General features: G+C 43.6%; 1 protein-coding gene across 5 annotated transcripts in view; it reads right to left on the minus strand.

The window, feature by feature from the left end:
• The window catches only part of OSBPL11 (oxysterol binding protein like 11), a 151,797-nt gene that overhangs the window by 81,053 nt on the left and 45,013 nt on the right, over nt 1-25,731 (minus strand). For all 5 annotated transcript variants that reach the window (XR_015055884.1, XR_015055883.1, XM_085872412.1 and 2 more), the window contains exon 7: nt 477-625. Coding sequence is in view for 3 of the 5 variants with exons in the window: in XM_085872412.1 (XP_085728538.1) it covers nt 477-625 (149 nt within the window). In the remaining 2 variants the exon portion in view is untranslated. The remainder of the gene's footprint in view (nt 1-476; nt 626-25,731) is intronic.

Below are 25,731 nucleotides of genomic sequence, written 5' to 3' on the forward strand. Positions count from 1 at the left end.
ATAAAGCCCTGTTTACTTCAGCCGCTCCTCGTAGCTGAGTCATGCGAAGCCCGGAATCAATCCAGTAGCCCTGCGCTGAACCCTCTCTCTGGCATCTATGTCTTTCCTGAACTGTGTTGACCAAAACTCCACACAATATTCCAGATGTGGCCCTCACTAAATTCCTGTGCAATGTTAACACCACCTCTTAATTTATAATTGATCCCCCTCCAAATAAAGCCTAAAACCTTATTTGCTCTTTCTATAGCTGCCTGGCACTGTGCTGCCTGCTTACCTCCCGTATCTATTACCACCCCCAGATCCTAAACCACCCTAAACAAACACGCGTGTGAAAAAAAACACATGCACCTACACAGTGTTTGACCCGATAAACACGCATGCACATAAGGAATACAAACTATCACACGATGCCAATGAAAGAAACAAAAGAAAACAGCTCTCGCAACATGAGGTTATGTTGGTGCTTGTGACCCTACGTCTTGCAGAGGAGTTGGAGGTGGCTCCAATATTTCCATAGGATCTGATGACGTATTGAGATGGGTCGGCCGCAACGGTGGTGTTGCTGTCAGGGCCTGCTCATCCACATGCTCAACAGTTGGTAATGGATGCTCCCTCACAGGCATCACTGGAAGGGGAAAATGGGAAGCAGAGCAAGCATCTACTATTAGTTACCGATGTTGACATAACCGAGTGTAAAATAACCAAAGACTCTCAGAATCGTCATTAAACACAACGTCCTGGTTTACGATAAAATTCAATCTCATGCAGGTCTAATCAGCTCTACACGTGACTGTGCCATGATTTAACAATTAAACGAGATGTTGAACCAAAGAGAAATACCTTTATTCCAACTTTCCCAGAGAAATATCTCACATGTTAGCACCGATGTATTATAAAAGCATGTTTGTTACTGTGCAATAAGTTCATGAAAAAGGTCATTCCAAACCATTGCACATAATAATATAATGTAAATGAAAAATACAACCCAAAAGCGCAAGGCGGCAGATTTAACGACACCATTTAATCACACCACCTGCCCCGAATGTTAAAATCTGTCAACACATTGTGGTTGGTATTAGGACGTCAAAGAAAACAAACAAACAAACAAAAAAAATCACAGAAGGGACAATTTGGCCCATAACACTCATGCTATGTCACCCTCAACAAAATGCCAGAAAACAAAAATGCAACCTCTTGGGTCATGAGTTGGTAACAATTTCCAAAAAGTGAGATCTGCTCAAAATCAAATTTCATCACCATTGTAAAGAGCATGTCGTCTACCCAATGAAATGTGCTGACAGGATGGCCTTCAGGTAAGTGCACTCATTTTTAAGCCATTTGAATCCCAACCCAGCTTTAAACAGTCATCCTGGTGTTTCACAGACTGGGTGATTCATCAATGCGTGTGCCGTCCCTCGGATTGACGTTAAAAGGGGTGCCCCATCTTCCGGGATTAGTTGAAGGATGTTGAAGATCCCAATGTTCTTCATGAAAAGTAGGCGAGCTATCGCCGGCACCACGGCCAAGTTACAAATTCCTGCCATAACTACACAGAGCGTTGCATTGGCGGCACAGCTGCAACCTCAGCAAATGATGCTGTCTTGCCGACGTGCTGCATACGAAAAAAAAAAAAAGAATAAACGAAATTGGACAATAAATGCCATGGATTTAGATGTATTCCAGTAGAACTGGAATGTAGATGTAGAATGGGATTAAAAAGAACAAGATTGCTGATGATGACCATTACAATGATGCACAGAAATGGTGGATGATGGGTTGATGTGGAAGGACGTCGTTGGATCAGGAATGTCAAAAGGTTGGATTTAAAACTTCACACTTTCCAGGATTCCTTTTATATTAACAGTATTTGGCATTCTCTAGACGCCGAGAGAGTGTAATGGCTAAGAAATGTTTGATTGCAATCTATTCCAAAATCAACAGGCATTGTGGACCGACGAGACCCTATCATCGCGGAAATAAATAAATAAAAGATTGGTTTAATGTGCATCCCAAGTATGATAACGATTGCTTACAAACGCAACAAAAAATGTTAAATGTCAGGAATGCATTAATGTTTCAATGGTCATGCGGTGTGCTTCAAGATAAAATTAAATAAAATGTCTAAATCAGAGCTCGATCTGTGTTACCAGCCAAGCCTAAATTCTCAAATGAATTGAAAAGAAAAGAAACTAGATGGTATTCATAGAATACTTACCCCACGTAGTCTTGAGAAGGACTTGGTGTGAGCAGGGACACAGGATAATTTAGAATTGGGGGTGCAGGGGTAGGGCAACTACCCCAGAGCCTGGACCTACTAGGAGCCCACAATTATTCCTTCAATTTTTTTGTTTCATCTCATAATTGTTTGTGAAGATAAAACACCGTGGCCAACTATATTTTGTGTCTCCTTCCAAGCCGCTCAGGGTGATTCCCTAGCATACCATTGCCATGGACAGTGACACCCTCCCTCGTAAAACTACTGTGGGAACAATTTACATAATCAAAATCACGGTAATGACGCAATGATGTAAATGAACGCAGGAGTGGTGGCCACACCTCATCCGGATGAAGTGTGTTCAATGAATCTGCATGTAGGAATAAGTGAATAACACCCCCAATTTCCTTTAAAAGTGGCATGTGTTTCTGACTACGAAAATACAGAAGCCTCCGTATAGGTTGTCAAAAAATTTTTTGAAGGGGGCCCGGATGAAGGGGGCCCCACACTTAGTATTGCCCCAGGGCCCATTGTGGCTCTCGGAAACCCTGGGTGCGAGGCAACTCTTCTTGTGGCAAATTTGTAATTGCATCTATCGACACGTCCTACAGTAAATGTGCACTAATTATACTTTGAAAAGTTTTGATGTACGCTAAATATTCGCGATACAAATGGTCATGTAGCATGCGGTAAAGTTCAATTTCCTTCGGTGAACGGTTTTCGATGTACGCGCTTCACAAAATGCACACACCTACGGACATACATACAAACGTTGTATGTACCACGTATGCGACTGATTGTTTCACCCCACTTTTGGCTTTGCGAGCGGGGCCGAATAAAGATGCGGCATAAAAACTACATTACCACATCCAAAATTATCGCACATACAATTCTTGTAAATAATTCTAATGATCCATTCATGCCAGGCGACACATGGAGCTCTTCAGGAAATCACGCCATTTTGTCAGTCTTATGCCGTGTAGTCGAGTTGCGCCTTGGTGACGTGTGTCAACTCATTTAATACAGTTCGTCGCCAGGTGTCCCTTGACCTGCCCTCGCTCTGTTTTCTCTGGGGTGCCCATGGCAATGCAGTTTTTACTATGATGTCATTGTCCGTGCACAATATGTGACCGATCCATTTCCATCTTTTCAGTTTGATTTCCACAATAATATTTGTCCTTCCTATTATTCTCTTGAACTCTTCCTGACCAACAGATCTGGCCAGAAAATTTTCAGGATATTCTTGTGAAAGCCGAGATAGACGGCCGGCCAACCTAACCTATCGTGACACCCCGCAGGCATTTCATCTTAAAAACTGGCATGCGGTGCCAAAAAGTCGAAAATATCTCTGTTGTTGAGAATTTGCCCCATACCAAGCGCAACCAAATCGATTTTCTCAAAAAAAATCACGAAATAGAAGCGTCCCTCGCGCGCGCCGTGGCCACGTCCACGGTGCTCCACTCAGTCCACTAATCGCTCTTGATGAGGAAGTAGCCAGTGTGTGTAACATGGCGCTGAACAGTTGAGCTTTCAACATGTCTTTTGCGTTGTTTTGCTTTCATTTTGTGTGAAATCTACGACAATTGCATTGTTAAATTCGGGGCAATGGATGAAATAAAAGCTAAAGGAATGATAGGTTCGCAAAAACGCAAAAAAGAGCCAGAACTCGCGTCCACATGTCTGTTCTGTTTGAAATCAAAAAAGTGCAAGGAAGTAACACGCCAAGCATCGGACGACGGTGAGAATAGGGTGATCACGGTCCTCAATGAAAGCAATCGCCTCTGAGAGGAATCTGATAGATTGAAGAGGCTGAACGATATTTCAATACGGGAATTGCCGTTGATGTGGCACAGCTCGTGATAGTGTGATTTCACGGCTGAAAATCGATTGAAGCGTCTCAGATCGAAACCACTGTGCGAAGGAGCTGCAACTGGTGGTGGCGGGGACAGCATGGATTTGGAGGCACGGTCATCGCGTGGAAAACATGAAAAAGTAGACTGGGCAAAATGTATATTTTGCCAAGACGAAAGGAAGGGAAAACCGGGTAAGGAAGTTTGCAAGAGTCAAACCGAATTACATGATATCCGGACAATGCATTTATCCCGTAAGATACTGGAACTTTCTAACGTAGACACGGCGCTGCGGATTCGTCTGGCAGGCACAGTAGATCTGATTGCTGCTGAAGGCAAATATCATCTCTCATGCTTGATCAAATGTGAGAGAGAAGCAGAGAAACAAAGACTGGATGTTGGACAAGGTGAAGATAAGGAGCTGACGACCCCATGTAACATTCTGAATGACGGGCTTTCACGTGGATATGTATACGATATGAGGAGGTTTGGAAGCGATTTCAGGATTTATGTGAAGCGAAAGGACAGGAAATACCTCGGAGCTATTTGTCACGAAAGAAAACCTTCACTGACGCAGTGTCGAAGAGACTCGGGAGTAGAGCTGGCTTCATTAGACCCCTCAATCATACAGCCTCGTTGCTCTTGTATCCCAGTGAAAGGAATGAATGTGTCATTTCAACATCTCTGTCAGGAATGCACAGGGATGAAGACTCGGAAGATTCTGATGATGGTAATGACTTTTCGATGATGGCCAGCAATCCACTGCAGGAAATAGTACATTCTGCAATCCAATTGCGCACCGATCTCAATAGCCACCCTGGTCACGAATAAGGACGGCGAGGAATCGACCAAGACCATGTGAATGAGATCATCCCCCAATTGTTGCACATATTTCTCGGAGTCCTTTTCGCCGATGCGATCGAGGATAATACTGAAGCTGCTGATACATGTGCAGAGCTCGACCGCTTAGTCTGTGATATCGCACAGGACATCATCTTTCACCTTTCCCAGGGGCGCAAGCTGACACCCAAACACATTGGATTTGGGATGACAGTACATTAAATGACGCAATCCGAGGCCTTGGTGGATCTATTGCATGCAAGTGGTCACTGTATCAGCATCGACACAATCCGGCGCATTGACACGTCCATTGCAAATGATATTCTCAAAAGCGCCAACGCAAACGACGGAGTCTTTATCCCCGAGGTAATCCACCCCTTCGAGACCTCAGGGCTGGTCCTCAGTTAATCTGACAATATTGACGTACTTGAGGAAACAATTGACGGCAACAACACTACACATTATACACAGATGGCAGTGTGGCAGCGAGATGACGAAACTGTTTATCACAGAGATGAACCTCGGCATATCGGTCGTACTAAAGCTCTCAGCCAGGAACGAATCGGCAAGATGCACATATTAGAATACGCGAAACCTCGTTCTGGTATTCGTCCGTCCCACACTTTTCCTGATGGTGCCCCATCAACGTAGAGTCGTGGTTCCAAGAGTCTGGCAATGCAAATAACAGCAAGTCCAATGACTTGGCATGGACATTATCAAAAGTATTACATGGTGGTGAGTCACAATCTGTGCCACCATGGGCGACATTTAACAGTCTGGCGACGAACGGGACCCCACATGTCACCAATGTAGGTATGCTCCCAATTCTGAAAGCACCGGCAGACCATGATGACACAATGACAACTGTGATGACCAAGTTCATGAATATCAGTGAAAAGGTGGGACAGACACACACGGTCCTTTTTGCTGACCAACCTCTCTCCAGTCGGATGAAAGAACTCGTATGGAACGATCCCGCCAAATACAGCAATGTCATATGCCTCCTTGGTCACCTCCACATTCTCTTCAATGACCTCAAAGCTATTGGACAGCATTATGAGAGCGCAGGGCTGGAGGATATCTGGATCGAGACGGGATTATTCGCTCCTAATACGATACCAAGCGTACTTGGTGGAAAAGCATACTACCGAGGAGTATATGGACATATTTGTACGTACGAAGCATTGTGTCGCATCTGATGGACCAAATTCATGGAGTGGCTCGAGCAAAGTCATGATATCGCAACAATCGCTTCGATCGAGGCTATCAAGACATGCGCTGAGGAAGTTAGGAACAAATGTCGCAGTGCAGATGGTCGTCTCTGCAAATCCGATGCACTGAGCCATGCCATCTGTGCTTTGAGACAAACCATCGAAAGATCAGACGTATTGACGAAATTGGACGTATTTGACCGATGCCATGCAACTGATCCCAATTTTGAATTCTGGACGAATTACATCAAAATGGTCAGCACACTTTTGGAATTCATCCGTGCGAATAGAGAGGGAGATTGGCAGGCGCACCTAAAATTGTTCGCACAGATGTTACCGTGGCTATGTGCGTATGACCACACAAATTATGCGAGATGGGGACCGGTGTATCTCTCTGACATGAAAAAGTTGGAGAATACAGCGCCTGATGTATATAGTGCATTTCTCGCCGGGACCTTTGTGGTTCAACGCAGCAAACGTCCGTTCAGCTCTGTGCCAGTCGATCAAGCTACAGAATGGATCAACCGCATGTGTAAGATATCGAATGGCATAATCGGAATCACCAGGAATGATACTGCAAGGGATCGATTCTGCTTGATGTGGTGTGAGCGTTCCGAAATTGCCCTAGATACCAAACGGCTACTAAAACTGATCGATGACGAGATCGTAGAGGAGGCGATATTTATGAGAAAGGAAGCTATGCCTGGACGTCCAAGGCATGATGAAGGCAATGTTCAAAATCTGATGGACCAGTTTGAGCGATTCCATATTTTCCAAGCAGCGGATACACTCCCACCGGCACAATCACCAGACCTGGTGGAGGAATCGCAGGAACCTACACACTTGTATCTTTGACAACAAACGATCTCGCCACGATGGGAATACAAACTTCCCTGTTGTCAGCCTATGAGCGAGGTCTTCAAAGGTTACAACGTTTTGTGGATGAGAGGCTGGTAACTCGAGAGATGGGTTTCTTTGATACGCTGTCGAGAATCAATTCCAAATCCTTTGCTCATCTCTACAAAAGCACAGCTCTGACCTCAACAGCCGAAAAGAAATTCATCAAGGCAGACGCAAAACTCATACAGATGTTGTTCAATGCAACCAGAGCTGGACGACGTGTCGATATGTCCAGGATTCTTCAGCACGAACTTTCGTCGCTTCCATCGTCGCTAGTCAAGAGAAACGGACAGATGAATCAGACAAACAAGGCTGATATGCTTCATATCCTGACAAACGACGTGGATATCGAAACACCAGCGAATATTCCATTCCTGCAGGAGCCGTCAGCTCTCATCATCGGTGGTCACGCCATGATCCAAGCGATGGGGAAGCCGTCTCATTGTCGCACGTTTGCTGACCTTGGTCGTACATATCACGAGAGGACTGTAAAGCTATTTCACCAGTCATTCACTCGCATCGACATCGTCTTCGATCGGTACATCGGAACAGGGTCAATAAAATCGGCAACTAGATCAAAGCGTGGGCAGAAGAAGCGACCAATCCGAAAAATCATTGATCGAGGAGACGTACCACTGCCAGAGGTATGGGACAGATTCATAGCCCTGGACCAGAACAAAGCTGACCTCGCTAAATTCGTCGCTGAGTACCTCATTTAGACCGATCGGAATTACCCACAGTCTTGTGAGCTGATTGTAGGGGGAGGTTTCGCTGAACCGGAGTTGGCGAAGTCAACTACACGTGGCCAAATTACTGATTTGGCCGTGAACCATGAAGAGGTTTTGGTCGCACATGCAGCACATACCGTCAGGGAGAAATACAAGAGAGTGGTCGTGGAGAGCAAGGATACAGATGTATTATTATTTCTCCTCATCCATTTCTTCGGTGATGCAAACGTTGATCTGTGGATGAAAAGTGGGACTAGCAAAAAACGTGTCCATTACCAAATTGCACCAATTGTACAAAAGCTATCGCGTCCTGTTAGGAAAAATCTGCTCGGATTTCATGCCTTTACCGGATGTGATGTGACGTCTTCGTTCTACGGATACGGGAAACGGAGCTGCTGGCAAGTGTACGTGGAACAGCTGGAGCTCCTGGCGAATATTGGGTGTGATGGATCCACTGACGAGGCAGAAAAGTTCCTGTGCAATTTGTATGGAGTGGACAACGCTGACGATCTGCCCTCTGCCAAATCCCAGATGTTCGAAAAATGTCTGGGATTTCGAAAAGCTACCGCCAACTTTCGACGCATTCGAGGTCCTTCATATCAGGTCAAATAATCAGGCGAAAATCTGGTACCAGGCTGATAAACCTCGGATAGCGGTTGAAGCTCCAGAAGAGACGGGTGGCTGGAAGCTAACAGACTCTAGACTTGAGATCATGTGGATGCAACTCCCTGTCATTCCAGCTTCTTGTACTGAACTAGTCACTTGTGCGTGCAAAAGCAAGTGTCGAACGAGTGCATGTAAGTGCAGCAAGTCTCGCCAGAACTGTATCCCAGCATGCGGGTGTGACGCTGTCAACTGCAATAATGTCTACCACTAACTACAGCTATATGGATGAGCAAATTATATTTCAAGCATTCTCTTATGTGCCAACTCTCTTATACAACGTTTTGATCTCACATGAGTTCATCTTACGAGTTGAGAACTCACATGAGAAGATTACATGCGTCCATCTTCAGAAATTCGAGAAAATGGCCTTTTTACAATTGCGGCCTTTCATGTTTTCAAGTAAATCTCTCGTCTAAATTTATTGCTGAGACTAAAGAACAGTAGTCAAGGCGAATAATTCATACACAGGCATATAGATGTGGCAGTGCTGAAACGAAATTCACTAGAAGCAAAAAATGAGGAATTTGCCACTGACCTTTGACCTCAAAGGTCAAAGTTAGAGATGTTATGGGGCATATTCTGAAGCTTCACCCTATCATCTTACTTTCGGACATGCATAATCACAATAAACAAGAAATGCCTACGGGACTAATTTTTAGACCCTGGAGATCGTCTTTGCTGGCCGTCTAAGATAAAAGACTCCACTGTCTGTGTGATCCCTTTGTTGACTTTCAAGGACTCACGTTCATAAAGAATCATGACAAAATAGTGTTGTGGTTGAGGAAATTCGCAAACCACCATTCAGGTCCTGTAGGTGAGATATCTCTGTAAGTACATGTGTAGTTAGCCCCAAACCCGTTGTTTAGAGGGAATAAATGTGATTCATTCGGGCTGCGACCCTTTAAGATAGCCGTTTTTCTGTTCTATCTTTATTTTGAACCAACCACGTCTCAACCTCCATCACACAACAACCACCAACTGCAATGCAGCTTCACAACAACAACAACGCCGCCAACAGCCACGACCTTTATCTTCACAACTCGCTCTCGCAAACATCGCATCACCACCATTCCAAGCGTCACCGTGGCCAGGGACTGCCATTTTAGACCCTCCACCACCTTCGCCTCTCCTTCTGCGGCCATTCCCGCACCACTTATGAACGCCGAGTGTCAGGCTGTCCTGGCCTCGTACAGGGCGCGCGCTGAGCCGCGGGTACAAAGAGCGGCCTTTCCGAGGGGAAGTCAGATCAGGAATGATACACGCCCACTTCTGTTCCATCCTATCAGCAAGCGCGGGGCGATTTGGCCCCGCCTCCAAGCGCGTCGGAGTAGAATCGATATATGCAAATTCAAGGATCAGGGGAGGTTCACGCCCACTTTTCCTCCATCCAATGGGCGAGCGTGGCTTCGCCCCCGAGCTCATCCTGATCCGGAAATTTGCATATGGGTTCTCCTGCCGTACTATAAAGCGCCGAGCGCGGGGCGAATTCAGTCAGTTTTGGGCTCGGGCGAGTTGGAGAGGTGTGGCGGCGGCGAAGTGTGGCAGCGGCAGAGAGTTTTTCGGTCAAGTCAGTTTTGGGCTCGGGCGAGTTGGAGAGGTGTGGCGGCGGCGGAGTGTGGCAGCAGCAGTCAAGACGGGTCTGGAGGAGAGTCAGTCTGTCGGGGTTCGGAGTCTGTCGGGGAGCTGCAGAGAGGTGAAGCTGGGAACGCGGTCGAGGTCGCAGTGGAGTCGCTCGTCGCGGGACCCAAGCAAGCCAGCTATCCTCTTTCCCCAGAGCATCAACAATTCCCCCCTTCCCCCCCGCCCCCCGTGCTGAGATAGTGCGGAAAGGGGGCCCTGTTCCCACCCCATTCCAAGCTGTGCCAACGAAACCCGCGGAGGAGCGCGGAGTCGGGGCACCGCCGCCATATTTGCGGCTCATCACAAGACGGGTAGGCTCCACCCAGTCTCGGCTGACAGCCCCGTCTGTCCCCTTGTATTTGAGGGTGGCCCCTTTCTTTTGCTTTTGAGTATATGTGTTGTCGGCGCCGTCTGTAAAGTAAAACTGTGTAAGTGTTGCCATGTGCTCGCGTAGTCGGAAGTAGATCTGCATTGTTGTGTTTCTTTTGCAATTGCTTTTGGTGCATAATTGTTGTAATTGTATATGTGTGCTATCCGCGTGCCACGGAATAAATGTGCCTTATGTTGAACTGTTTTTCCCGTTTCGCTTCGTCTTTTCTTTAATTGAATCTCCATCTTACTTCACGTAAAGGGTTGGTAGTGGGCTAAATACGCCCGATAATTAATCGGAACCGTCGAGGTTGACGATAACACCGCTCGGTTATCCCGATAGTACGGAACGGGTCGCTTTAAGTGGCCCGAGTCCGGAGTCGACCTGCGGCGAGGTGCGATCGCCCGGTCTACCCTCCGTGTGGGTACTTAGGTAGGTCGAATTTGGCGAACAACCTTATCCCACGCGGGGGGCCGATTGGCACGATCGTGGTGAGGCCGAAAGGCCCACCCGTGACTAGTTCCCGGCGTTAGTCCGAGAGGGTCACGACAGAATTGTCCGTCCGGTGGGCGACGTGCCGCGATTCGAGTTATGTGGCCGCTCGCACGCCGGCGGGCGCAAATTCGCAACAATATTATCAAAAATCATGAAAAAAAACACATCTTAAAAACAATAAGGAAAATTATTATTTTTCAGATTTAAAAACTTCCAAGTTAAAAGACCAATAATATATTCTTAGGTACATGCGAATGAGTAAAACCAACCTACCCACCCACCCCCACCCCCATGCCACCCACACCCCCAGCAGGGCCACACGACAGGCCTGGTTTTCCCTCTTACCCCACCCCTCTGTTTTTATGCTTCTGCCGAGGGTGGAGTTTCTACTTGTGATGCATGTAGGCACAGTTAGCTAGATACCGTGTGCAGCCTGTGGCTGCATCATTCTCTGGGGGCGCAATGGTGCCACTGATGCAGTGTCCTCTATCACCGGTACACTGATACTCATTTTGCCAACCACAGAAGGATGACAGGCCGAGTTAACCCCATCTGGTGTTAATTCAACAGCTGACAGGGGCTTGAACTGATCTTAAGCCAGCCACTTTAACCGTTAAACCAACACCGGGCTGGTAGGCACATTGCTCGGGAGAGATAAAGGGCCCTGCTTTGGGCAGAATGATGGATCGCGGTGCAGCATGTGGTTCGACAGTTGGATCCGAAGTCAGAGAAGCAGATGAATCAGCCTTAATTTTGCCTGTACGGATGCCAGTTATGCAGTTGAACACAATGAGTCCTACCGAGGTGGTCTCCCCCTCTGAGTAGGCGTGCCCACATTTCTCCTTCCTCCCGTTCTTTCCCACTTTGCGTTCTTCTCCTCAGCTAAAGCTTTATTTATTAACTTGCTTCTCACCATTCCTTCCGTCACCCTCAAGGGTACAGGCCCATTATAGTGGGAGAATCTAATCTAATATAACGTATATAAAAGCTGGTTTGTTTTTATGTTTGGATGTATGTATGGATGGATTACTTTCGCCCTATTGTTTCGACAGTTGGCTCAACTCCACCTACATTTGCAACTTGAAAAAAAAAAAAAATCATATCGCTGCCATTTTGCAAAAGTGCGTAGGCCTCAAGCTTCGGGCCTCTGGTGTCAGCCCATAGGCCTGCACGATTGGAATTATCCGAGCTATATAACCACGATGTATTATATATGCACACAAGCCGTACGCATATTTTTGCTTCATGTACGTAACCCAGGTTATTATACTCACCAGAGGAGAGGGTATTGCATTTGGGTCTGTTTGTCTGTCTGTCCATTTGTTTGTCCACACAGAACATGAGTGTTTTTCTCTGCAACCGCTTGTCAGATTGACACTAAATTTTCACCATAGGAGCAACTAAATCATGTACAATGTTTTAATGATATATATGACATCATAGGTCACATGGTCTGGTAGCCATTTTGGAAAAAAGGAAAAACTTTGGACCTCTGCATCTCTGAAACCGCACCAAGGAACAAATTGAAACTTGGCACACGGCAAGTACTCCTCATGGGGAATAAATGCAATTTTTTTTTAATGACGTCATAGCTCGCTTCCTCATGACATCATAATTACATACACAGAACACTATCTGATCAGTTTGAAAATTTGAGGGTCATCTAAGGATAAATTGGTCAACAGAATAAAAATTAATGGCGTCATCGTTCACGTGATTCGGCAGCCGTATATCTATCTATAATTCCAGCAATCTGTGTGTGTGTGTGTGTCTGTCTGTCTGTGTGTCTGCGACCACTGTTTCGCGACAACCACTGGTCCGATCTCATTGAAACTTGCCAGGTATATTGCTGGGGCGCTGTGGATGTGCCTTTTCAAGGTTTGATATTAATCGGACAAGTGGTTCCCAAGTTATGGCCATTTATTTACCAAAGCAATGATAGGACACGGTGCTATGACATCACGATTGACGTCACAATTCCTCGTTTTTTTTTCTTTTGCACGTACGGCCATGCACGTACGGCCATGCACGTACGGGCACGCGAGAGCGAAGGAACGGCCTGTGTGGTTGTTGTTTCTGGCACACGGTTTGAATTATTTTTATTTTGCACGTACAGGCACGCACGTACGGGCACGCAAGAGCGAAGGAATGGCCTGTGAGGTTGTTGTTTCTGGCTCGTGGTTTGAACGTTTTTTGGTTTTTTTTTTTTGCACGTACGGGCACACATGTACGGGCCCGCACTAGTAAAAATAAATAAATAAGGGGGCATGCTGACTATGACACGACGATGATGTCACATCAAAGAGAAACTTCACACAAATGTTCCCCAAGCCTTGAATATACCAGGGCGTTCACAAATAATTGGTTACATGGTCTGGCAGCCATATTAGATTCAGTGAAAATCTTTAAAAAACAAAAAAAAATCTCTTGAACCGCTTCATCAATCGATGTGAAACTGCACAATTATGATCTACAGTAGTTGTGATGGGGAATATAGGTTATTCGATTTCAACCTGATCAAACACATGGTCTGGCAGCTATAATTATTTAACCTCCTTGATTGTTTTCTTTAATTTTTGAATGAGGTTCACTTGGCTGTGCCTGGATGGGTTTGAGGGTGGAGGAGTAGCAGCTGAAAGCCGAATCCTTTCCAGGTACCTCCTGATGATGCCATCTTTTCTTTTTCCTTGTTCGGGTTCGTTCTGATTACTCCAATGCAGGACTGTACCTGGTTGGTCTTCTATTTGATTGGAATTGAATTTATTATAATCCCATTCTAAATTCAGTTGAATAATAATAATAAGCGTCGTGGGTCAGTGTCGAGTGTCCGGTCAAAGCAGGGTTGCATCATAACAGGACATTTTGGTACCTGGTCATCACTACCAGCAGTTATAAAGTGCAAGTTCTAGTTATGTCTGTTATTAATTACACAACACACCTGTATACAAACACCACACAAAACAACACAAGCACCACACAAAACAAGTCCTGGCCAGGGTCTGCAATGTCCGATTGCTCTTTCTCCAGTTTTTTTTTTTGTCATTATCGGGAGCGATCACACCACCACCACCTCAACACCGCCAAAATAAAGGGATGAGCAATTTGTATAATAGATTAAGGTTTTTGTGTGATATTTTAGTCAGCCTGAGTTTTAATGCTGATTAGTGTGAAAAAACAGAAGGGTCACCATCACAAGCATTAGGTATGTTTTTGCTTCATGTATGTAATCTGTTTTTATTTTTGAGAACCGATCAATGCAGCGGTTTGTCTCTACACCCCCCAACTAAAGTAATGAGCACTTTGTATCAGAAATGAAAGTTTTTGTTTGTTTGTTTGTTTTTTTGTGTGCAATGTCAATGCACATATGAGAGCGAAGACACATAACGTACAACAAGGGGAACAGGAGATGAGGGGCGGGAGAGAGGAGAAAAACAAACTGTGGAACAGAGACATGAGGAAATATGTAGAAGGGAGAGGGATGGGAGCAGGGTACACAGGGTAAACAAGATGGACACTACAGGGACTTTCAGGTCCTCACATGACATGGACTTTCAGGAAGGAAAACAGGGAAGTTGAAGGAGGTGGGTTTGGGGTGGATTAGTGGGGGTAGAAAAGATCATGGTTTTGGATGGGGAAGAGAAGAGATGGTGGTGAACATCTTTGGTTTGAAGACCTGGAGGGAAGAGTGGGATTGAAGAGAGTGTGGGAGTTTGTTCCAAAGGCGGGGAAAAAAAAAAAGAGGAAAAAAAAAGAGTGAAGGTGAGCAGTGATTCTTGATTTTGGTAGTTTTACCAGAGGAAGTCTGTGAGCCACGAGTGGAGATGTCCTTGGATACCATAGGAAGAGAGTTTGGTGAGCAGGGCAGGGTGCCAGACTGTATCGAAGGCACGTGATACGTCTCGGGTGTGGCTCTGATTTCATATCCGGCATCGAGTTCCTCCATGCATTGTTGGGAGAGCAGAGCAGCATATCCAGGGTCGTGTGACCTGGTCTGAATCCAAATCGATGATCTGAAATCAAGCCATTGGAGAAGAGGAAAGGATTTAATGTCTGAAGCGATGATGGATTCCTTGCTGATGATTGGGAGAAAGCTAATTGGTCTGTAGTTGCAGGGATCTGTTTTAGCACCTTTTTATGCAGAGCGATAATGCTTGCTGATTTCCAAGCAGATGGCAGATGGCCTTGAATAAATGAGAGGGTGAATAGAACAGAGAGAGGGTGAGCAAGAGCAGCAGTGCAGGTTTTTAGGACACATGGGCTGATGCCGTCTAGACTGGTTGTAGAATCTGAGTCGAGGTTTGACAGCAAGCTCTCCACCTTTTTTTTTTTGGTTTTAATTTTGTTTTGGTTTTTGTGTGCAACTTTGGTTTTAGCCCGAGTTTCAGGCCGAATAGTACGACAATCCAGAAGGGTCGCTCGTAATTTTGACGTGCATATTGGCAAGTTGTTTTATAATTATGAAGTACATGGTCTGCATTTACCATCATGTTGAAACTCATCAGGATTTGTGCCACTTATACATTCAACATTAATTTTATTCGTACCACAATTACTGTTTGCATCATTGTTTTTACTGTCATTAAATCAATGATTATTAGTGTAGGGTAAATTGTTGATTGATTGATTTTAAGTAACTTGTTCTGTCTGTAGTCATCGGGGTTAGCGAAAGTAAAAACAGGGTTCGCACCAATGATTAAATTATGACAATCACCATTCAGTTGTTCTGTTGCTAACCTGTCTAAATACGCGAGGTGGTGAATGAGCGACCATTTTTCATGTAATCCCATGCATTTGACAATAATTAACAGTTCATCTCTTGATGCACGTAGTCTCATCTTGATCAACCGAACCTCTGCAGAATTTAAGGGAAATGACAAGAGAATGTAAGAGTTTAAGCAGAGTGAGAGGTTGTACAGGTGTTAAATGTACTCTTTTGGTTAAATATTGTTATGCTTAAGGGGCTAGGCCGACATATTACGTAGATGACAAGTTAGGAAGACTGTGTGCTCGAATAGCTTGTAACATTCTTCTGTCGCAAGAAGTTGTCCTGTTATTATGTCTGCCATGAGAGGGGATGTGTTGAAATAGGCAAAGTGTTATTTGTTTGGTCCTTTCTGTAAACCAGGTGAGGCACCAGATGAAGTAAGAAGAAAAAGGGGGTGAATTCATAGGTGTCAGCAATTCGTGTTTGTGCTGTTATGCTCCGCCCTTCCTCCCCAACCACCCCCTCCCCACCCACACACCCTCCACAGCCCGAGCTCTTGGGAGGGGGCATCCGACATGGCGTCAGCATTACAAGGACCCCAGAGAGTGCGTCAGTAATGGCAAACTGGAAGGCATTGCATAATTGTTGCGAGTGGCGCCGGTGACATCGCGTAACCATGGCATCACCCCAGCGGTGGCAACGTACCCCTCACTAGCTAGAACAGAGCCATCAGCAAAGAAAGCTGAAGAGGCACGGCGTGTGGCCGAGGGAGAGATTATGGGAAGCAATCACCAGCATTTTGGCCAAATTCCAAATTCCATCCCAGAATATCACTGGGAAGGTAACGATAAACCACCCAGTGCAGTCCTTGGCTTGAGGCTGCTTTGGTAGCAATGAATTTGCCTTCCAACAGAGTACCAGAGTTAGTTACTTGGAAAGAATAAACAGAACACTGTCTCACAAGTGCATCAAATTCCCTGTGTTATCAAACCAAAATGAAAACATACAAAATACAAATTGGGAATTCATTTAGAGAAACATCATAACATCAATGATATTAAAAATGGAGAAATAATTAAAATAGCATCCTTTTGTACCAAGATATTAAGAGAAGAGTGCTCGCATCTGGGGTCACAGTCAAGATGGTGCCCCCCCCCCCCCCCATTAAAGATGAGTGCCAATGACAACACACTAGTTGGGTGCTTTTAACACGCTGTCGCATCCTCAAGATAACCAAAGCAAATATTAAACATTATTTGGGAAGGGTGAGTTCAACAAATTGTTTATTAGTCCATGGTATTGTCACGATTACAGCCTCTCACCACAACTGTTGATCAATCGGGTATGAAATCTGTTAAATGCTGAAGCAGTCGCTTCGCAATTGGCCAAATTTAACAATGTGGTGCAGAGTGGTTTTTGCACTACCTCATAGCTCCAGACATGGTCTAACACCACGCCAGTTATTAATTAGGTAATTAACCCAGTTGTGACCCCAGAGAAAGGCAAATGCACTGAATTTGCTTTATCAAAGCATGGCAGGATGCGGACGGCTGGTCGGCTGGTCTATCAAAACACGGCTGATTTTAGAAATACGAATATATTATTAAATGGAAAGGACAGATGTGAGACGCACACAGATCTGGTGAAACCCAATTTTTTTTTAAAGGACATACTTTTATGACACGTAAATATCCCCTTCACAGAACAGGGAAATGAGTCTGTGTGTTGTGATTGTGTGGTGTGCATGCGCGCACGCACGCACGCACGGTTTTGTGGATACGAGTATGACAGGGCCGGGGCATAGGGAGCCAATCGGCACAGTCAAAGGTCTTCCTTCCATGGCACCGTGTCGGCAAACGAGTAGGCAAGGGTGAGCGGGAATAATGCAACCAGCAAAGCCAGATCATAAGCGTCCCAAGCAAGGACCACACAAAGAAGAGCCACCAAATCACATGTGTCCCTGTTTTTTTATAGTTCCTCCACCACAATGTCCCACCCACCCTCCTTTGGGGTTGCACCTCACCCACTCCAGGGCACCAGCCAATCACAGTGGCACACATCAGCTGATGACAGCCAATCAGGCCTGACACAGGTATGTCCACCATGGGAGCCATCACACATGAGCGCGAGGCCAACATGAGCCCTTACAGGCACACACTTTCCACCTATCATGATGGGAGAACCAGAGTCAATTGCTGACCCCGATGTAGTGGGCAGATAGTGACAAGCTCCGTGCAGCAGTCATGACACTTGGCCACCTGGTTGGGACCCGGTCCAGTTTCAGACAAGGGTGAACACCGGACAAGATATCCTTACCCTATCAAACCATTAAATTGGACCAAGCCCGCCCCACCATGCAAGCTGCACATCAGACCACTTGGCATTAAACATTAATCTTAATATGAATATTCTCCTAAATCCTTACTGCGAATGGGCTGATGCTAAAACCTTCATTATATCTCAAACTCACACCCCATCCTCCCACCCCCAATTAATGTAACTATTTTTGAAAGGGCAACTCTTTATATTTCGAACCACAATAGGTTTAACATCCACCAGCAAGAGCAAAACCATACACTAAACGGCCATGGAAATGGAGCTCACACTGATCAAGTAAAGACACAAATCTTTAATTATATAACTACTGAGCTTCGCTTTGTCCCAAGATGCTACCTGTCAGTTATAAAAAATGTGGTGCTCAATCATGCGGGCTTGGTGCTCATTAATTTTCTCTGCAGTCTCATGAAAAAGAAAAGAAAATGTGTATGTACGAATATACATTGCACACACCATCGGACCCTGCTATTCACAGGTCATAAAATGTGACTTCCTTCTACATTCGCTCTTCGCATGTTTTTCTTTTGGTATTATTATTGAAAAAAATTGTTTTTCAACACTTCAGGACCGGTCGCCTATATCCACCTGGAAATTGGAAATCAGCCAACATCACAGCATTACACAAGAAGGGGCAAAAACGGATCACCATAGCTACAGACCAATTAGGTGACTGTACTTTCAATTCTCAGCAAGGTCATGGAATCCATTATCACAGTGAATATAAAATCATTCCTTTTCTCAAACAGCCTCATCTCAGATCTTCAATTGGAAATCAGACCTGGTCACTCTACCTTGGACATGCTCTTTCTACTCTCCCAACAATGGAAGGAGGCCCTCAATATTAGACATGAGATTAGGGCCGTCTCAATGGATATACCTCGAGTTTTTGATGCATTCTGGCATCCTGCTTTGCTCTCCAAACTGTCTGCCTTTGGAATCCAAGGCAAACTCCACTCTTGGATTACTGACTTCCTCCACTCATAGACAACGTGGCTCTCAACGGAACCCTTTCATCTCTTCTCTCCCAATCAAGGCTGAAGTACCTCCAAAGCAGTGTTCTAGGCCCCACATTATTCCTAATCTTCATCAATGATCTCACTGAATCTGGAAAATCCTCTTTACCTCTTTGTCGATGACTCTGCTCCATGCCGTGACATCTCTCATCCTTCTGACAGACAGGCAGCAGCATCTTCCCTCTCCTCAGACCTTGACAAAATCACAAGCTGGTCAAACACAATTTTGCTTATGTATCCATATTGCCCACCATTTGCGTTCTCCCCTACCCGTCATCGTCACTTGCATCCCTTATTTGTCTGTCTTAATTCTCCCTCTGCTTTACTGTTGATCAGTCACGTGATTCAGCAGCCATTTTTTTTTCTTAAAAAATTTTTTTTTTTTTAAACTTCAAAAATCTTCTTCTTTGAAATAGCTAAACAGATCCAGGCGAAACCTTACACATATGACCGCCTATCCACGAGGAACAAAAGGTTCACACATATGACATCATAGGTCACATGGTTTGGCAGCCATGTTGAATGTACCCTAAAACATATAAAAATCTTCTCCAGATTTTGTAGTTCTGTGGCCGGTGGTCAATGACAGATGAAGCAGATAGAGTGGCCGGTGGTCGGCAAGGGGTCCATCTCCCCATCATATATTATCGGTATGTTTATGACGTTTTTACCTTGTTTGAGTCTTGGACGGCATGTGACAATTTCCAGGCATGGCTCAACACTCTCCATCCAGTGCTGAAGTTTACCACAGAGCTGGAATCGTCAAACACGTTACCGTTTTTGTCGTGTTTATTGGTAGATCCAACCTTGGTTTCACAACATCCGTCTAACTCAAACGGAAGCAGACTTTCACAGGGCAGTATGCTCGCTGGGACTCCTACAGCGCCACGAGAAACAAAATTGCCTTGATCAATATCCTGGTTAACAGAGCACAGAGGATTTGTTCACCTTGTAATCTCCCTGCTGTAATTGACAAAATCATGAATATACTCGGTGAGAATGGTTATCCTGAGCATATAGTTAAGAGATACATGCACACATTTCTAAACACGACAAAAGATTGGTCTGGACAAATGTCCAGTCTATATCAGGATGCCCTGGAAAGGGCAATTTGAAGTACAAATCAAACATATTGTATCCAACATGCTTCTGGCTGTGCAACCCGAGTAATCTTTACCTATCGCCGTTTGCTGACGTCGATCAACAAGGATGCGCTACCCATCTCACAAACCAGCAATGTTATTTATGAGTTTAAGTGCCGATGTGAAGCTCGGTACATGGGCCGCACAACACTAAGATTGGCTGATCGGATCAAACAACACATCCCCTTGGCGATTCGAAGAAAGATTGTGAGGATTAGAACACAACCAGTGTGAGTATTTAGAAATATCCAGCAACCACCGGCCACTGTATCTGCTTATCTGCCATTGCACAGCACCTAGTTACAACCCTATCTGTGCAGACCAGTACAATGCAGATATGTTCAGGATATTCAGCAGAGGTCTGAGCTCGTTTCATTTACGTATGTTGGAGGCAACCTTCATCCTTACCACTGATCCAATATTATGTCGTCAAAAGGAATTTGTCCGATCTCTGTGTCTCTTTCAGCATGGAAACATCAAAGGAAGTATGGTAACAAATGGTAAATGGACTTTAGGGGAAACCCATCTCCCCTCTCTCCCGGATGCGGTTGCAAACGTCAATCATCGACGAACTCTGCTCCATCCAATGGTAGCTCGAGGTGAAGATGATGAGCCGACCAATGGGTGTTCGGATTAACCGTGACGTCATTACTGTTGAACCATTCAGTGTCTCCCTAATTGAGACTTGTGTATAAAGCATGCACCTTCACTTGCTGTGATTTTTACCCTGAAGAGTACAGCATGAAAAGCTTCGGTCACTATTATGTCGTGTTTGTTTGATAGTGCTGGAGTACCATATTAAAGTGCTGTCGTACCAAACATCAGTATATATATATATATATATATATATATATATATATATATATATATATATATATATATATATATATATATATATATATATATATATATATATATATATATATATATATATATATATCAGTTCCAGTCAAAATTTTGGACACCGACTCATTCAAGGGTTATCCTTAATTTTTAGTATTTTCTACAATGTAGAATAATCCTGAAGACATCAAAACTATGACGTAGCACATATGGAATTATGTAGTAACCAAAAAAGTGTTAAACAAATCAAAATATATTTTATATTCTTCAAAGTTGCCACCCTTTGCCTTGATGACAGCTTTGCACACTCTTGTCATTCTCTCAACCAGCTTCATGAGGTCATCACCTGGAATGCTTTTCCAACAATCTTGAAGGAGTTCCCACATATGCTGAGCACTTGCTGGCTGCCTTTCCTTCACTCTGTGGTCCAACTCATCCAAAACCATCTCAATTGATTGTAGGTAGGGTCATTGTGGAGGCCAGGTCAGCTGATGCAGCACTCCATCACTCTCCTTCTTGTTCAAATAGCCTTTACACAGCCTGGAGGTATGTTTTGGGTCATTGTCCTGTTGAGAAATAAATGAAGGTCCCACTACCAGATGCGATGGCATATCACTGCAGAATGCTGTGTTAGCCATGCTGGTTCAGTGTGCTTTGAATTCTAAATAAATCACCGAGAGTGTCACCAGCAAAGCACCCTCACACCATGACACCTCCTCCTCCATGCTTCACGGTGGCAACCACACATGCAGAGATCATCCCGTTCACCTTCTCTGTCTCACAAAGATATGGCGGTTGGAACCAAAAATCGCAAAATTAGAAGACATGAATTTCCTCAGGGACAGATTTCCACAGGTCTAATGTCAATTGCTCGTGTTTCTTGGCCCCAGCAAGTCTCTTCTTCTTACTGGTCTCCTTCAGTAGTGGTTTCTTTGCATCAGTTCGACCATGAAGGTCTGATTCATGCAGTCTCTTCTGAACAGTGGCTGTTGAGGTGTATCTGTTACTTGAACTCTGTAAAGCATCGAGTTGGGCTGCAATCTGAGGTAAAGTTAATTGGCGATTTCTGAGGCTGGTAACTCAAATAAACTTCTCCTCTGCAGTCGAGATAACTATGGGTCTTCCTTTCCTGTGGCGGTTCTCATGAAAGCCAGTTTCATCAGAGTGCTTGATGGTTTTTGCGACTGCACTTGAAGAAACGTTCAAAGTTCTTGAAACTTTCTGGATTGACTGACCTTCCTGTCTTGAAGTAATGATGGACTTTTGTTTCTCTTTGCTTAGTTGAGTTGTTCTTGCCATAATATGGACTACTACAATGCAGACAAAATAATGGTCTTTTACCAAGTAAGGCTATTTACTGTACACCAACCCTACCTTATCACAACACAACTGATTGGCTCAAACGCATAAAGAAGGAAAGAAATTCCATAAATTAACTTTTAACAAGGCACACTTGTTAATGGAAAAGCATTTCAGGTGATTCCCTCATGAACCAGGTCGAGAATGCCAAGAGTGTGCAGAACTGTCATCAAGGCAAAGAGTGGCTACTTTGAAGAATCGAAAATATAAAATACTAGTAAAGGTGCCCGTCTTCGACGGGCGTCACTGGCAACATATGGTAAAGACAGATAGCATGAATGTATTTTAAACAATATATTATATCATTTTTATCCATTGATTATCATTCAGGTTTTCCACTTCGATGACATTACCACGTAGTCTAGTGACTACACAACGTGTACCATTCGTGAGTTCCGGAGGATCCATAGAGCGCATTAAAATTACAGGGCACCCTACTTTAAAGTGATCCAAAAGGCCGGATCAGTTTCGTCTACATATTCATATCTTGTAGATTTTAGCTGGTCAGAAAGTCATGGTTTTGTGAAGAAACTACGGCACATGGAAAGTGCAAATTAGTCAGGTATGAACTCAACTGTTTTCTCCCCAAATGGAGCGTGATTCTATGAGCCGAACTCGTCTTCGTGGTCCTCTAAAAAATGGGAAACATTTTTATTTCTTTTTTTGTGCAATAATTCCTCCCATTTGCAAATGGAGAACATGAACTGTTTAACTACCATAATCATCAAAACGAATTTTGATGGGCCTCTTAAGGAAGACAATAATATCATTATTATATATGTCAAAGCTAGTTTAATTTCATGTAGTAACAAAAATCTGATGGGGGAACAAAAAAAAGGGGCGTGCCAAATTATAAATATAGATAATTACCATAATCATCAAAATGAATTTTGAGGGGCCTCTGAAGGAAGACAATAATATCATTACTATAGATGTCAAAGCTAGTTTAATTTCATGTAGTAACAAAAATCTGATGGTGGAACAAAAAAAAGGGCGTGCCGAAATATTAATATAGATAACTACCATAATCATCAAAACGAATTTTGATGGGCCTCTTAAGGAAGACAATAATATCATTATTATATATGTCAAAGCTAGTTTAATTTCATGTAGTAACAAAAATCTGATGGTGGAACAAAAAAAGGGGCGTGCCAAAATATAAATATAGATAACTACCATAATCATCAAAATGAATTTTGAGGGGCCTCTGAAGGAAGACAATAATATCATTACTATAAATGTCAAAGCTAGTTTAATTTCATGTAGTAACAAAAATCTGATGGTGGAACAAAAAAAGGGCGTGCCGAAATTTTAATATAAATAACTACCATAATCATCAAAACGAATTTTGAGGGGCCTCTTAAGGAAGACAATAATATCATTTCTATACATGTCAAAGCTTGTTTCATTTCATGCAGTTACAAAAATCTGATGGTGGAACAAAAAAAGGGGCATGCCAAAATATTGATATAGATATTTTGATTACTACATAATTCCATGTTTTATGTCATAGTTATCTTGCCAAAACGAAGTTTTTGCAAGATATATTAGTCAGCTTGAATGTTTTTTTTAATTTTTTTTTTTTTTTGTTTGTCTGTAATCACGTATCGATCACTCTGCAGAGCACAGTTATCATTGGAAATTTTTGTAACTTCGCATATCAGAGGCCTATAGAGGTCCCTTTCAGTGCATAAAATTTTCAAGGTCAAAGGTCAAGGTCACTGTCGCAAATCAGGGGAGTCGACAAAACCCTTATTTTTTGAGTAATTTTGATCGGATCGTCTTCAAACTTCATGCGAATATAGTTCATGGTCTGGCGCTCAGCTGATTAATTTTTGGTGGCGATCGGCCTTGACCTTCATGGTTAGCGCTGGAGGTCGAAAGTTTTTGACCCCAAGGTCAAATTTTGAAATCGTAGATACCATATCGAGTAATACCTCATATGAAAGCGCTTGATAAGTGCTTTCCAGATCTGTCAAAAGTTTGATGCTATGATGTCATTTGATGACGTCATGACGAAAAAACGGATTTTTTTATCTTGCCAAAACGAAGTTTTTGCAAGATGTGTTAGTCAGCTTGTATGTTTGTTTTTTTTTGTCTGAAATCACGTATAAAAAATTCTGCAGAGCACAGTTATCATTGGAAATTTTTGTAACTTCACATATCAGAGGCCTATAGAGGTCCCTTTCAGTGCACAAAATTTTGAAGGTCAAGGTCACTTTCGCAAATCAGGGGAGTCGACGAAACCCTTATTTTTTGAGTAATTTTGATCGGATCGTCTTCAAACTTCATGGGAATATAGTTCGTGGTCTGGCGCTCAGCTGATTAATTTTTGGTGGCGATTGGCCTTGAGCTTCATGGTTAGCGCCACAGGTCAAACATATTTGACCCCAACGTCAAATTTTCAAGTTTTAGGAACCATATCGTGTGGTACCTCAAATTGAACACCTCGATGAGTGCTTTCGAGATATGTCAAGCTTGAGACATTATGACGTCATTTGGTGATGTTATGAGGCAAAAGCATATTTTTCATGGTTACTCTGTAGAACGATTCTCATCGGAATCTCTCGTAGGCAGATATTCCTCAAGGAGTCGCTCCTGGTGGATAGCAGCTCTGTTCACCTCAGTGTGACCTCAAAGAAGTCACACGTGGTCACCTTTTGGCAAGATACGGGTCACCCTGCGGGTGACATTGGTTTTTATTTTGATGTCTTCACAATTATTCTACAATGTATAAAATAGTAAAAATAAAGAAAAACCCTTGAATGAGTAGGTGTGTCCAAACTTTTGACTGGTACAGTATATATATATATATATATATATATATATATATATATATATATATATATATATATATATATATATATATATATATATATATATATATATGAAGACCACAAGGGGAAAACCAAAGATGTCACTTTTTATAAATTTCAGGGTTATTGCACCTGCCAATAGTTGGCAACATAAGGTTTCCTCTCACAATATTACTTTAACAAATAACCAGGGGTGTCACATCATTTATATGGTATAAAGTTTAGCCGTGCAATGAAAAAAACAAGTGTTGTCAAAGCTGAACAAGTAGAAACCCAGAGTTGTCAGTACTTTACTCCTGGTTATCTCCCTTTCATTCATGTTAACTGTTCCACCATAATATTCAGAGTTGAGAAACTAAAAAATGAAAGGTTGTAAAACTTTCACAGCATAAACTCTGAGCACTACAATAGCTTATTTGGTTATATCATGGGCTCCGTAGTTGGTGCATATCGTGGTTCAAGCCTGGTCAAACCTTTATTGTGACTTTTATGGGACCCATGCCGTGGCTTAATGGTTAGCGCGTCTGAGTACCCATCCTCATTCGATGTACCCACCGCCAAATCAACCTGCTTAGGTATATGAGGGAGTCACATGAGGTGACTTCGGCTATCGCGGGGGTC

The sequence above is a fragment of the Eptatretus burgeri genome, chromosome 3 (genome assembly GCF_056783735.1).
Source record: "Eptatretus burgeri isolate ZD-2024b chromosome 3, Ebu_testis_v1, whole genome shotgun sequence".
Lineage (NCBI taxonomy): Eukaryota > Metazoa > Chordata > Myxini > Myxiniformes > Myxinidae > Eptatretus > Eptatretus burgeri.